Source organism: Pseudorca crassidens, chromosome 15 (assembly GCF_039906515.1).
Source record: "Pseudorca crassidens isolate mPseCra1 chromosome 15, mPseCra1.hap1, whole genome shotgun sequence".
Classification (NCBI taxonomy): Eukaryota; Metazoa; Chordata; class Mammalia; order Artiodactyla; family Delphinidae; genus Pseudorca; species Pseudorca crassidens.
In genome coordinates, this window is record NC_090310.1 from 14,978,560 (window position 1) to 14,993,121 (window position 14,562).

The 14,562-nt window shown below is 42.6% G+C and overlaps 2 protein-coding genes across 5 annotated transcripts in view; one reads left to right on the top strand and one right to left on the bottom strand.

The window, feature by feature from the left end:
- Positions 1 to 3,125: 3,125 nt before the first annotated feature.
- MRPS17 (mitochondrial ribosomal protein S17) lies at positions 3,126 to 6,828 on the bottom strand. 3 transcript variants are annotated; one of them, XM_067706038.1, is made up of 3 exons: positions 6,670 to 6,828; positions 5,967 to 6,106; positions 3,126 to 3,937 (listed from the first exon to the last, which is right to left on the bottom strand). In XM_067706038.1, the coding sequence occupies exons 2-3, from the start codon at positions 6,087 to 6,089 to the stop codon at positions 3,668 to 3,670; spliced, it is 393 nt and encodes a 130-aa protein (XP_067562139.1). In that variant the 5' UTR covers positions 6,090 to 6,106; positions 6,670 to 6,828; the 3' UTR covers positions 3,126 to 3,667. The 3 variants fall into 3 exon arrangements, with proteins under 3 accessions (XP_067562139.1, XP_067562138.1, XP_067562140.1); XM_067706037.1 differs by having other exon boundaries at positions 6,363 to 6,820; XM_067706039.1 differs by having other exon boundaries at positions 6,479 to 6,817.
- A 97-nt stretch (positions 6,829 to 6,925) lies between these two features.
- SEPTIN14 (septin 14) overlaps positions 6,926 to 14,562 on the top strand; it is an 82,589-nt gene continuing 74,952 nt past the window's right edge. Inside the window, exons 1-3 of one of the 2 annotated variants that reach the window (XM_067706031.1) lie at positions 6,926 to 7,123; positions 8,987 to 9,186; positions 9,522 to 9,660. The gene's annotated coding sequence lies outside the window, so the exon portion shown is untranslated. Of the gene's footprint in view, positions 7,124 to 8,968; positions 9,187 to 9,521; positions 9,661 to 14,562 lie in introns of those variants that run through there. The other variant, XM_067706032.1, reaches the window with a different exon arrangement.

Here is a 14,562-nt window from a genome sequence, read left to right on the forward strand (position 1 = left end):
CCCCCGGCCGGGCCAGCCGAGGCGGGGGCGGGGCAGGGCGGGGCGGGCGCGATACCGCTGCAGTGCGGGGCGCGGCCGCCAGGGGGAGCGGGGCCCGCGGCGGTCGCGTCCGCAGTGCGTGCCGGCGCTGAGGTCCAGCAGCTGCGAGCCGCGAGAAAGGGAACCCGGAGAAAAACCTATTTTGAGACTTTAAGCTCCAGCGAAAGGAGCTCGGTGCGTAACACAGGGTGCGCCAAAGGAACAAGGGCAAGGCTTGAACCCACGTGGAGAGATCCACAAGGGGAGAGTAACACGGTTCCTAGGGGAATCAAGGAGCTGGGGTGCGAAGCTGGGGGGGGCGGGCTTCTCCCCGAATACCCTTTTGGATTTTGCTCCGTGTAAATATATTGCCTATTACGCTGTAATAGAAGCATTCTGGATGGACGCACACTCAGGTTCTCTCGTGGTCTCCAGACTCCATTGTTCCCGTTGATTTCAGCACCGGTGGGCTGGGCCCCATCCTCGCCCTCGAGCCGTCCCAGTCTGGTGGGGCTGGATGTGAAATGACTGGAGTGTCAAGTGTTGAAATGGAGAAAAGGGAGGGAACACGGACGGGAGAGCATGTAACCGGTGGTGCCTGGGAAGTGGAGGATAGACCCTGGGGAGCTGGCACAATAGCGCAGTCCCAAGGGAAAGAGTTGACTCGTGGAAGGAGGGAGGACAACTCCGCCTGGCCAAGGAAACAGCCTAAAGAAGGGCGTGGGTCAGGATGGCACTGTTGGGGGGAAATGTATCCTGTGGCAAGATAAAATAGCCACAAATGTTCTCATGAAACCGCAACCAAGACAAGGCCCGCAGAAAGTGAGCTGGACAGTTAGAAAAGGGAGAGAAACAGGGAGGAGCTCCCCAGCCACCAAAGGGAGCTTTTCAAGGCCAGTGCGAATCCTGTGTGGTGCTCCCAGGACAAAGGTGCTTCAAGGGCAAAGTACGACCCTGCCTGAAAAAGTGTCAGCGTTACACCCCTTAGCACCCCTTACCGGACTCTTACTCGCCCTCCCCACCATGTTGCGATGGTTACAAAATTCCTGAGCCCACCTGGGCGACGCCCATCTGGGCAACAGGACCTGTCCCAAATAAGGAAAGGCATCTGGCCTGTCCCACTCCCACCCTAGAGAAGGAAGGTATATGTGCCCCGACCAATTGGTAAACGAAATTTTCACCTCGGACCAGTCCTTTGTTTTTCTGCTATAAAAACTGATCAATAGCACATGTTCCTGCTCGGCTCTCCCATACTAGGAAGTCGGCCCGCTGTTCTGGCAGCAACCCTTCCCTCTAATAAATTGTCTTCTTTACATTCTGCCTCATGTCTGGAAATTCTTTTCCAACCCGCGTTCAGACCACGACACTCTGGACTGGGGAGCTGGGAGGTCTCTGCTAGGAGGGCTGGGGGCAGGAACTGGGCTTGCGGACTGAGGGGTTCTCTGAAGCTGGTAATCTTTGGAGGCGAAGGAAGGGGGAGGGGGCTCCAGGGGTGCAGGAGTTTCTCTGACTGGGGCAATGTTTGAACATGTTAATATGGCAAGGAGCCACCAGGGAGAACAGAAGTGGATCCTGTGGATGGAGGAAGGGAAACAAGGATCTGCCCCAGACCAGGGAGAGGCATCTGGTGGAAAGGAGGCCAGGCACACAGGGACAGGAGGCCAGAGGCTGTTGATCAGGCCAGCTCCTGATCTCAACTGGCTTACGCTTCGTGAGGCCATAGAGGCTGCAGAGACGCAAAAGGGAGGCTGGAGTTCTCACCAGGGCGGAAAGGACATGTCTGCCATCCTGCACTGTGGGAGGCAGGGCCTCTTCAAGCCAGGGGTGTCGGTGTGACTTTCTTACATATTCCCCAATTTCTCAGCTCTATTTCAGGAGACAAATGCTTTCAAGTCTATTTTCCTGAAATGTTAACTTGGAAGGCATTTCTTTGCTGACCTGGCTTTTGTGTTTAGTATTAGGCCACTCATTCTGCACTTTTTTCTCCACTATCATTTTGCTCTGAAGTTCCATTAACCCAGTGCTTTTTACTGGGGGGAAGGAGATACTCTTATTTCACAGGTGTGTGGCTTAGGTTACAGTGTCATAGGATAAACATGGGGCATCTTCCTGGAGGATAATTTTTACACCAAGATTTTCAGGAAAAGTATCTATGTTAAGATAAAAATGATACATTAGAGTATAGGTAAGCCTTTAAAATATTTGAGCTTTTAGAGATAGCTTGGACAGGTGTCCTCTCCCCTCCAGGATAACCAGTACCGCATAGCCACCCCCTTGGCAGACAGTCTAAGATGCCTCCCTTCGGTTCATCCTCTCTGAGAGTTCTACTTCGGAACATCATCTATCTTCTTTTCATCTTCCCTGCCCAACTCAGTTTATGTCTTAGGACCAATCTTTGAACAGGTCACTGTCTCCCTACCTCCAATCCTTCCCATTCCAGTCTATTCCTGACACAGATGCTATTACTTTACAGAAATGTGAATCTAGTTATATCACTCTTTAAAACATTAAACAACCCACCACCACTTACAATTCCTGCCTATTGCTCTACTTGAGTTCCACGCTTGTTCAATGTCCCAGCAGTGCTCACCGCTTCCAAAACCCCTTGGTTACAGTCCTTTCTCTCATCCTTCGAGGACTTTACACCCCCTTCCTCTGCCTGGAATGCCCTTTCCAAATGCCTCATGCACTAACCTGGAGACTCTTCCTTTAAGATTCAGTTCTAGCATTCTCTAATTTTTTTCTGGAAAGTTACCCCAATTTCTCCCCCACCCATGTGTTTCTGTGTTTGTCATGAAGATACTTGTGCATACCTGCCCAGGAGATTATAAGCCCTGAGGAGGGGGCAGTGCCTGTGGTTATTACTCAACTACTGACATATTTGTTGAGGTTGAAATATACTCCAAGTCCCTTCTGGGAGCCAGAAAACTGAAATATATAGCTCAGTGTTTCATCAGGTCAAAACCTAAGTTATCACAGTTTATCAATGAACAGCAATAAAACTCTGAAACTCTCCAACTCAAATGCATGTGAGAAATTCTACCACTTCATCAATGTATCAGATTTTAAGAACTCATTCCTATTTAATCTAGCCTAGGATACAGGAGAAAAGTGACAGAATTTTAGTTTTATTTTCTGCGTGTCAACATGCTTATTAATACAGACTTTAATCTGATAAAATCTGACCCCAGCATGTTAATTGTTTCCATTTGGAATTGGCTAAATCAGAGAAAAACTTAGTTTCAAATATATAGTATCAAAAATAAATATGCACTTAATGTGGTCTTATCTGTTTATGATACCAAAAGGTTTTCTTCTCCCAAAATAAAAGTTCTAAGATAAATTCCAGATTCCTTTGAATGAAAACAAAAACAAAAAAACACCTTCTAAAACAGTGAGCTTACAAACAATATAGCGCACTGCTAGGCACACTTAGTGTAACAGGAAAGTATGTTCGCTGAGAAGGAAATTTGAAACATGACTGTAAAACTTTATGAAAAATTATAACAAGGCCTTTACTTCATTTACTTTTAGCTAGTTCATAAATACCAGAAGAGAAACTGGACGGTTTGTGAGGAAACTTATAAAAATTTTTCCATAAAGCAAACTTAGAAATCCTTCCCTTTTGGCTCCGTTTTCCAATCCTCCTTCACTGTGTTGAAGAGAGATCGAGTTTTTCCAGGTTTTTGCTTAGGTGGGTGGTTTCCAGACTGACTGGACTCTCCAGGTAGGTGGTTCCCGCACAGCGCTTTCCGGTCACTGGATCTATGACTTGTCCAACTTTGAAAATTATCTCAGCCAGTTCATGCTTCACGTGCTTTGTTTTCGGGACAGGTAGAGCTTTGAGAAGCACAATATCTCCAACGGTGCACTGCTGGAGAGCATCATGGGCAAAGTAGGTTTTTCGCTTATTAAAATACTGTTGAGAGAAGGAGGAAACAAATCAGTAGTTCCCATCCATGACCTGGCAATGCAGTACAAAATCTGAAAAAGGAATGCGCAGAAAACAAGCTGGAACTTGGGGGAAAAAATAGATAACATACTTACGGAGACTTCCAATACAAAAATTAGCTGCTTAATTTCTGGAAAACGGCAATGACTTTTCTAGAACTGATCTTGTCTGGAGCTCTCCTGCTTATTTCCTGCAGTACCCTTGCTCTATCAATTATCATCCTCTTCTACAATATTTAAACTCTTCCTTCCCAGTAGAGCCTTCTCTCCAGCCTAAAAACACACTATCTCACCACTAGCTGTGTGATTTGGGACAAGTCACTTAACTACTCCAAGCTCAGGTTTTTTTCCCCCACCATAAAATGAGGCTCCAATGCCTGCGCCTCTAAAGTTATCAAGAGAATGAAACATTATAATGTTCATAAAGCACTTAGCTTCATGCCTCACTCAAAGTATTACAAACAAGCCACAGATGAGAACTAGCATCACCTATTCCTCAAGACAACCCTGCCACAGCATGTAGTCCCATTTAACAGATGAGAAAAACAAGCTCAAGGAGGTGAAGTAATGTGCACGGCTAGTAACCAACAGCCAGTACTCAAACTAAGGCCCTCTGATTCTAAGGCCAATGATCATGCCATCACTCTTCAACTTGCTCCTGTGGTCTTGTTTTTGTTTTTGCTTTGGGATCAAGCCATTTCATTGAGAAGCTTTGAGGGAGAGTCGAAGGGCTAGGAGGACAATGAGATCCAACGTCCTTCTTCCGGCTGGGATCTCCCCAGCATCACAAGACCCTGAAAAGGCTCCTGTGTTTTTGATCCTAGATAACAAACAGCATTTGTGCCCACCAGTGTGCGCAACCTTGAATGCAGAAACAGCCTTGGCACTTCCCCCTCCCTCCCTTGCACATCTACCAAATCAAGGACGCTGTCCCTTCTTTCCTGAAATCTTTTTCCACTCCATCCTCACTGCTCCCAGGACTGTTCAGTTCTTTACTATTTCCATCCTAGACATCTGCAATAACCTCCTTACCCATTTCCTTACCTCCACTCCTCATCACTATCTCTGTCTCCTCTGCTTATAGGATGAAATCCAAAACACAACATAAAAGACCCTTCATACTCCAGCTCCAATCCTTCTCACGTTCATTCAACAACAGCATCTACTTAATGCCAAGTTCTGGGCTCAACATTGCCGAACCACTTGCTGCTCCAGTTAGAATGTCATGCCCTTTCATGTGTAAGGAATTAATAAACAGAAACCTCAATTAAACAGAGTCAGGAGACCAGAAGGGGAAGCTCTCACACCCTGTGATGATAGCAGAGCTCAACAGGAAGAAAGACATGCTCTTCTTTCCCGGCAACAACTCAGCCAGTCAAGAGTCATGGACTCTTTGTTTACCATCCCCTCCCAACTTCCTTTCCCCTCTGTAAAAGCACTCTCCTCCCCGGTCACCGCACCACTTTTGTGGGAGACTCGCATGTGGCTCACCATGTTGCAGACCCTGAATTGCAATTCTCTGCTGATCCCGAATAAACCCATTTTTGCTGCCGAAATAACTAGCAGTCTATTTGTTTTAGGTAAATACATGGCTAAAAGAACTTCCACAAACTATTCATCATGGAATGACTCCCCCAACTCCTCCTGCCCCCCAACTGGTCCTCTGGATAAAATCCTTTTGAAGCTTCAGCTCATATGTCTTATATAATCAAGAATGCTCTCCTCAGCAACCTGGGAAGGAAGAATGAGGAGTCTTCTGCTCCCACAGTACGTTGCACATAGAATGACTACAGCAGTTAACAGACTGAATTGAAATCAACTCTATGTGTCTCTAAAGTGTGAGTGTGAACCATTTGTTACACCCACAGACCAGCACAATGTCTGGTGTGCAGCAGATGCTCAATGCACCTTTACTGACAGAGGAGTGTTTTTCTGCTCAGAACCCAGAACATGTTGGTGATTTATCAATGCCACCTGAAAATAGAGATGTTCCTTACCTTTAATAAATAGGGATCCAGAACAAGTCTGGTCACTCTCACTTTAGCAGTTTTTTGCATTGCTGTCCCAATCACCTTCCCCACGACCCATTTGGCATGGACAGATGAACGAGCTATTGACATTGTGTGGCTTTGGTCACCTGTAAACAAATTCCAAAGTTAAATATTCTGATGGTTGTGACTCACCAAATGAATTTTGTCACTAGAACTGCCCCAGTTCAGAAACAGCTTTTGTTGGCCCTCTGGAATCACCGCTTTAGAGTTGCTTAAACATTTCATTATTTCCTTAACTACTCAACTTCCCATCTTTATACTGTTTACAAAGCTGTAATTTTAACCTCTCTAAGCCTCAGTTTCCCCCACTGCAAAATGGGAATAACAACAGGGCTTACTCACAGGAGTGGTTTGAAGATTTAACCTGTAAGGTGCCCGACAGCGCTAATAAACACTGGCCTTTACTGGCGTCCCTACTGCTTTCCATCCCGCTGGGCTGCCTCTCCCCAGACGCTCACAGCCTGGCTACTTGGGGCACGAAAGGCCGACGCGGCGAGGCCGTGGTGTCCTCTCCACCGGAGACCTTGACTTGGCATTGCTTTCGAGATCAATTAATAGTGAGTCCATGCCGCCCAGCCTGAGGAAGGTTGGGGATGATTGATCCCTTCGCCCCTAAAACCCCGAGGTCGGGTGACTCGACTCGACTCGCCTGGAGGGCTCCCACGACGCGGTGCTTCGGTCTCCAAAATCCACCCCACTTCTATTGCGAAGCGCGGCGTCGGTCACCTACAGAGTCCACTGTTCCGGCGCACGCCCTGCGGAGCGCCGACCGGAGCGTGATGGCGTCACGTCGCTCGCAGGTCGCTCCACCCCGGACCGCCCTCTCATTGGCCGCGAGTCCCCTCAGTCCTGGGCGGGGTTAAAGTCAGGGCTCCGCCCACTCCCCCTTAAAAGGAGCCGCGGGCTGCGGCTTAACTGGAGATTTTGACCTCTGCTTTCCATACCTGCACGGCGGCTGGAGCGCTGGGATTCGGCCTTTCCTTTATCCGTTCCACTTAGTTTCCCTCTTTTTCTGTTGAGCTCCCAGGCATTGGACAAGGCCTTCCAAATCAAAGGAACTTAATTCATTCATCAAACGTTGAAACATTGGACGCTGCCAAATGGTGAGACTGAAATGTTTAAGCGTTTCCACCCCCAGCAGTTGTATTTAAGATAAAGTTCGGGAGATTTTTATGTCTAGTATGACTTTAGGTGTTAATTTTCAATATCTGTGAGATGGAGAGAAGTCTGGTGTGGGTACATATACATGTGGGCTGCTGCTGACGCCTTCTCAGTTAGAAGGAAGGCTGGGAACGTATTAGGCTCTTGTTAGGGAATTGCTAGACTAGGAGGGAGCTAATGGAGGGTTAAAAAAAAAAAGTGGTGTCATTAGATTGAAGTGTGCATTCAGATAAAGAATTAAGGCCAAGGGCACGCTTAGTAAGTGAATTTAAAAGGAGAGATGGTGGTGGGGAGAGTGTGAGATGTTTGAAATTTCAGAAATGGGAGCTAATTTTCAATGAAAGTGGTAATAACTTTATATGCATTATTTCATATGAACAAAAACTTTTCTGGGATATCATATTTCCCTCTAGCTATGAACTTAAATTCCTTTCTTTTACAAGCAAACTTACAACTTCTCTTGTTAATAAAACCAATGACATACCCAGAGTGATTTTTTTTTAAGATTTATTATTTATTTATTTATTTTTGGCTGTGTCGGGGCTTAGTTGCGGCACGCTGGATCTTCACTGAGGCATGCGGGATCTTCCATTGCAGCGCGGGCATCTCTCTAGTTGTGGTGTGTGGGTTTTCTCCTCTCTAGTTGTGGCACGCAGGCTCCAGTGCACACAGGCTCTGTAGTTTCAGGTATGTGGGCTGTAGTTGAGGTGCGCGAGCTCAGTAGTTGTGGTGTGTGGGCTTAGTTGCCCCATGGCATGTGGGATCTTAATTCCCTGACCAGGTATTGAACTTGTGTCCCCTGCATTGTAAGGTGGACTCTTTACCACTGGACCACAAGGGAAGTCCCCCCAGAATGATTTTTTAAAATGCAAATCAAATCATTTCACACCATCGAAGGTAGAAAAAACATCTGCTGATTTTTTCCAACCCTCACTGGGAGGAAAACTTTCCCTCTACTAACAGGTTTGAGTGTCGATGGTGGGGCTGTGAATGAAGTGATAATAGATTACCAGGGGAAAAGACAAGGTTTATTTACACATGCATGCAGGAGCAGATGAAGAGACTCCTGGACAACTAGAAATAGGAGATTATATACCAACTTAATAGGGGGAAGGAAGGAGGGAGAAAGGGCCTCTGGGAAAACAAGTGGACTTTTAGGAAAGGCAAATGGGCTTTTATGAGAACAATGGAAAGTATAACAGTTTGTGATAATGTTTGTTTGTACAATTTCTCATCCTGGTGCCAGTGGTTTGTTGGTCTCCTTCCTAGCTGGAATCTCCCCTGAGAGGGGATTTACGGCAGCTTCACTCTTAGAAAGCTCTGCCTTTAGGGACTTCCCTGGTGGTCTGGTGGGTAAGACTCCTTGCTCCCAGTGCAGAGGGCCCGGGTTCGATCCCTGGTCAGGGAACTAGATCCCACTTTCTTCAACTAAGGAGTCCACATGCCTCAACTAAGACCCGGCCCAGCCAAAATAAATAAATATTAAAAAAATATATATTAAAAGAATAGCTATTGTCTTAAAAAAAAAGAAAGCTCTGCCTTTAGTCAGGTAAGGGACACTCTGAAAAGGCTTTTTTTCTGCATCTGCTGTATCTTCAATGTCCTCAGTTTAAGGGAATCTTTATACCATTTTGGGGGATCCGATTGAGTCCTATCACCCCTTAGTGTCCTGTCTGCTGTGGTAAAAACACCTTGATTTGCCTTTGTGAATTCCTGTGTCTGTAGCTTCAATGGGTCTGCCAATCAAGGTCCTCCATCTTTGTTTAGCACGAGGCCCAAGCTGAACCAATCAAATTACCTTCCAGGAATATGAATCTTGAGTGCTCTGATCGGAAGATGGGAGGTGACTGGAGCTACTGCATCCTGGAGCTACTGCATCCTGAGGGAGGTGTCCTGAAGAGACTATACAACCAGAGTCAATGTCGGCTGCTTGCACCCACAAAAATTTAACCTATAAAGAAGTTGGCACTTAGAAAATGGAAAACAACATGCAATCATCCATGGTGTAAGACATGAATCAGATGCTTTTGGAAAGGAGTAAAACATCCCCACATTTGATAAGCTTCTTGGTCAGCCATCCAGTCCCCTAACCCATAACCCATATACACATTATTCATTCTCATATTCAATCTCCCTCTCTCTCTCCCTCCACCCCCTGCCCCCCAACCCATCCTTCTCATCCATTTCTCCTCACGGTCACTGCTATGGTATGAATGTTGTGTCCTTCCAAAATTCTTATCTTGAATCCTAACCTCCACTGTGAAGGTATTAGGAGATGGGGCTTTGAGGAAGTGATTAGGCTTTGCCCTCATTAATGGGATTCAATCTCTTTTACAAAAGGACTCCAAGAAAACTCCCTTGCTCCCTTCCACCATGTGAGGCCACAGCAAAAAGGCACTATCTATGAACCAGGAAGTGGGCCCTTACTAAACACAGATGTTTTGGCACCTTGATCTTGGATTTCCCAGCCTCCAGAACTGTAAGCAATTAATTTCTGTTTTTATAAGTCACACAGTCTATGGTATTTTGTATATACATATATAGAGATGGCATTTTGTATTTATATAATATATACACATATATATAATGTAAAAATATATATAGTATTTTGTGTATATATATATATATATATATATGACATTTCCTTATTCATTCATCAGACACTACTAAGGTTATTTCCATATCTTGGCTTTTGTGAATAATGCTACAATAAACATAGGAATGCAGATATCTTTAGTATATCCTTTTATACCCAATTTGTTGATTTTTTTTTTAAATCATGACAGGATTGTCAAATGTTTTTTTCTGCATCCATTGAGAGGATCATATGATTTTTATCTTTCATTCTATTAATGTGGTATATAACATTGATTGATTTGTGTATGTTGAGCCATTCTTGCATCCCAGGGATAAATTTCACTTGATCATGTTTTTTGATCCTTTTAATGTGTTGTCGAATTTTTTAAATTGAAGTATAGTTGATTTACAATGTCTGTTAGTTTCTGGTGTACAGCAACGTGATTCAGATTCTTTTTCACATTCTTTTAAATTATAGGTTATTACAAGATATTGAGTAGAGTTCCCTGTGCTATACAGTAGGTCCTTGTTGATTACCTATTTTATATATACTAGTGGGTATATGTTAATCCCAAAGTGCTAATTTATCCCTCCTCTCCCTCTTTCCCCTTTAGCAACTGTAGGTTTGTTTTCTATGTCTGAGTCTGTTTCTGTTTTGTAAATAAGTTCATTTGTATCATTTTTTTAGGTTCCACATATAAGTGATATCATATGGCATTTGTCTTTCTCTAACTTACTTCACTTAGTATGTTAATCTCTGGGTCCATCCATGTTGCTGCAATGGCAATATTTCATTCTTTTTATGGCTGAGTAGTATTCTATTGTGTGTGTATATATATATATATATATATCTCACATCTTCTTTACCCATTCATCTGTCCATGGACACTTGCCTTTTCATTTTGCTGATGGTTTCCTATGCTGTGCAAAAGCTTTTAAGTTTGATTCTGTCCCATAGTTTATTTTTGCTTTCATTTCGCTTACCTGAAGAGACAGATCCAAAAAAATATCTCTAAGACCTATGTCAAAGAGTGTTCTGCCTATATTTCCTTCTAGGTGTTTTATGGTTTCAGGTCTTACATTTAGGTCTTTAATAATTTCCAGTTTATTTGTTTTCATGGTGTGAGAAAATGATCTACTTTTATTCTTTTATATGTGGCTGTCCAGTTTTCCCAGCACCACTTCTTGAATAAACCATCTTTTCTCCATTGTATATTCTTGCCACATTTGTCATAGATTAATTGACCATAACCGTGCGGGTTTATTTCTGGGCTCTCTATTCTGTTCAATTTGTCAGTATGTCTGTTTATGTGCCAGGACCATACTGTTTCATACTGTAGCTTTGTAGCCTAGAGTCAGAGAGACTGATATCTCTGGGTTTGTTCTTTTTTCTCAAGATTGCTTTGGCTATTCAGGGTCTTTTGGGTTCCCTACAAATTTTAGAATTATTTGTTGTAGTTCTGTGAAAAATATCATGGGTATTTTGACAAGAATTGCATTAAATCTGTAGATTGCTTTGGGTAGTATGGACATTTTATTTATTTATTTATTAACATCTTTATTGGAGTATAATTGCTTTACAATGGTGTACTAGTTTCTGCTTTATAACAAAGTGAATCAGCTATACATATACATATATCCCCATATCTCTTCCCTCTTGCGACTCCCTCCCACCCACCCTCCCTATCCCACCCCTCTAGGTGGACACAAAGCACTGAGCCGATCTCCCTGTGCTATGTGGCTGCTTCCCACTAGCTATCTATTTTACATTTGGTAGTGTATATATGTACATGCCACTCTCTCACTTTCTCCCAGCTTACCCTTCCCCCTCCCGGTGTCCTCAAGTCCATAATCTAGTAGGTCTGCATCTTTATTCCTGTCCTGCCCCTAGGTTCTTCATGATTTTTTTTTTTTTTTAGATTCCATATATATGTGTTAGCATACAGTATCTGTTTTTCTCTTTCTGACTTACTTCACTCTGTATGACTCTAGGTCCATCCACCTCACTACAAATAACTCAATTTTGTTTCTTTTTATGGCTAATATTCCATTGTATATATGTGCCACATCTTCTTTATCCATTCATCTGTCAATGGACACTTAGGTTGCTTCCATGTCCTGGCTATTGTAAATAGAGCTGCAATGAACATTGTGGTACATATGGTTTTCTCAGGGTATATGCCCAGTAGTGGGATTGCTGGGTCGTATGGTAGTTCTATTTTTAGTTTTTTAAGGAACCTCCATACTGTTCTCCATAGTAGCTGTATCAATTTACATTCCCACTAACAGTGCAAGAGAGTTCCCTTTTCTCCACACCCTCTCCAGCATTTATTGTTTGTAGATTTTTTGATGATGGCCATTCTGACTGGTGTGAGATGATATCTCATTGTAGTTTTGATTTGCATTTCTCTAATGATTAATGATGTTGAGCATTCTTTCATGTGTTTGTTGGCAATCTGTATATCTTCTTTGGAGAAATGTCTGTTTCTGCCCATTTCTGGATTGGTTGTGTTTTTGATATTGAGCTGCATGAGCTGCTTGCATATGTTGGAGATTAATCCTTTGTCAGTTACTTCATTTGCAAATATTTTCTCCCATTCTGAGGGTTGTCTTTTCGTCTTATGGTTTCCTTTGCTGTGCAAAAGCTTTTAAGTTTCATTAGGTCCCATTTGTTTATTTTTGTTTTTATTTCCATTTCTCTAGGAGGTGGGTCAAAAAGGATCTTGCTGTGATTTACGTCAAAGAGTGTTCTGCCTATGTTTTCCTCTAAGAGTTTGATTGTGTTTGGCCTTACATTTAGGTCTTTAATCCATTTTGAGTATATTTTTGTGTATCGTGTTAGGGAGTCTGCTAATTTCATTCTTTTACATGTAGCTGTCCAGTTTCCTAGCACCACTTATTGAAGAGGCTGTCTTTTCTCCACTGTATATTCTTTCCTCCTTTATCAAAAATAAGGTAACCATATGTGCATGGGTTTATCTCTGGGCTTTCTATCCTGTTCCATTGATCTATATTTCTGTTTTTGTTTCTGCCAGTACCATACTGTCTTGATTACTGTAGCTTTGTAGCATTGTCTGAAGTCAGGGAGCCTGATTACTCCAGCTCCATTTTTCTTTGTCAAGATTGCTTTGGCTATTCAGGGTCTTTTGTGTTTCCATACAAATTGTGAAATTTTTTGTTCTAGTTCTGTGAAAAATGCCAGTGGTAGTTTGACAGGAATTGCACTGAATCTGTAGATTGCTTTTGGTAGTATAGTCATTTTCACAATGTTGGTTCTTCCAATCCAAGAACATGGTATATCTCTCCATCTATTTGTATCAACTTTAATTTCTTTCATCAGTGTCTTCTTATAGTTTTCTGCAGGTAGTATGGACGTTTTAACAATATGAATTCTTCCAATTCATGAACACGGGGCGTCTTTCCATTTATCTGTAACATCTTCACTTTCCTTCATGAGTATCTTATAGTTTTCAGAGTATAGGTATTTAACATCCTTGGTTAAATTTATTCCCTATGTATTTTATTCTTTTTGATGTGATTGTAAGTGGGATTCTTTTCTTGATTTCTCTTTCTGATAGATCATTAGTGTATAGAAATGCAATGATTTCTGTATATTAATCTTGTATCCTGCAACTTTACTGAATTCATTTATTAGTTCTAATAGCTTTTGGTGGAGTTTTGAAGGTTTTCTATAAAGTCTAAAAAGTGTCCTGATAGCAGTGGCTGTAGTAGCAGCAGGACTTTTGCTTACTCTCAATGGTCACGGACATCCCTAGTGCCCAGATTTTGGTCTTTTCTACTACTCTGTACTAAAAGAATCTAAAACTCTTTGGGCAGGAAGTGGAGGAGGAATCTATTCTCACATCTTGGGAGTTGCCCAGCAGTCTAGTGGTTAAGAGTCCACACTTCCACTGCATGGGGTGCAGGTTCGATCCTTGATTGGGGAACTTTATCCCACATGCTGCGCGTGGCCAAAAAAAAAGACAGTATACTCACATCTTGGAGCAGTGAAAATTTTGGAATGGGTTTGGACCACCTTACCTCCAAAAATGAGAACGTGTTTACAGATAACAGATAAAATGCTAAGAATTAAAAGAAGCTAGCTTAATGCAGCTTCCACTGGCCAAGTTCTCACAATTTGAGCATTTAAAAAAATGGTTAATTGGAATTGCTTGTTATGTAAGAGGCCAAGTGTTCATAATGATGCTCAAGTCAAGTGTGTTATAACAGTCATAAAAGGATGATTGTAAATGGTATGTATAATTCAATACTGATCTTAAAAAGTAATATATATATTTCTTGCTAAGTATGTGCATATGTACATATATACGTATATATACATGCATGTATGTGTATATATGTATTTGTTCCTGTTTAATCAGTTAAGAAGAAACAAAGGGGTGTTGGGCAAGCCAGATAATCCTGGAAAATGTTGAACCATATCAAGAAATAGGAAGAACCAGACAGTCACTCAGACCAAGTAGAGAGATGGTTCAACAGTTAATCACCTCTAACAGTTACATACAGTAAACAAGCAGAAAGTTGGTTGCAGTATGTTGCAAAATGATGAAGTAGCCAAATGTTCTATAGAGGAAAACTGACAACAAAACTTGCATTCTTCCAGAAGGAGCTGGATAGCCTCATTAATTATCCTAATGATGCACATAAAAGCTTTAAATAATGCTAGCCAGCGAGATCACCATACCATAATGACAGGCCAATGGGCCAGATGGTTATGGGAAAGTTCAAGTGTCAAAAATTTACAATCTATATAAAAGTAGGGTCTTAAAATGTCCCATGACAT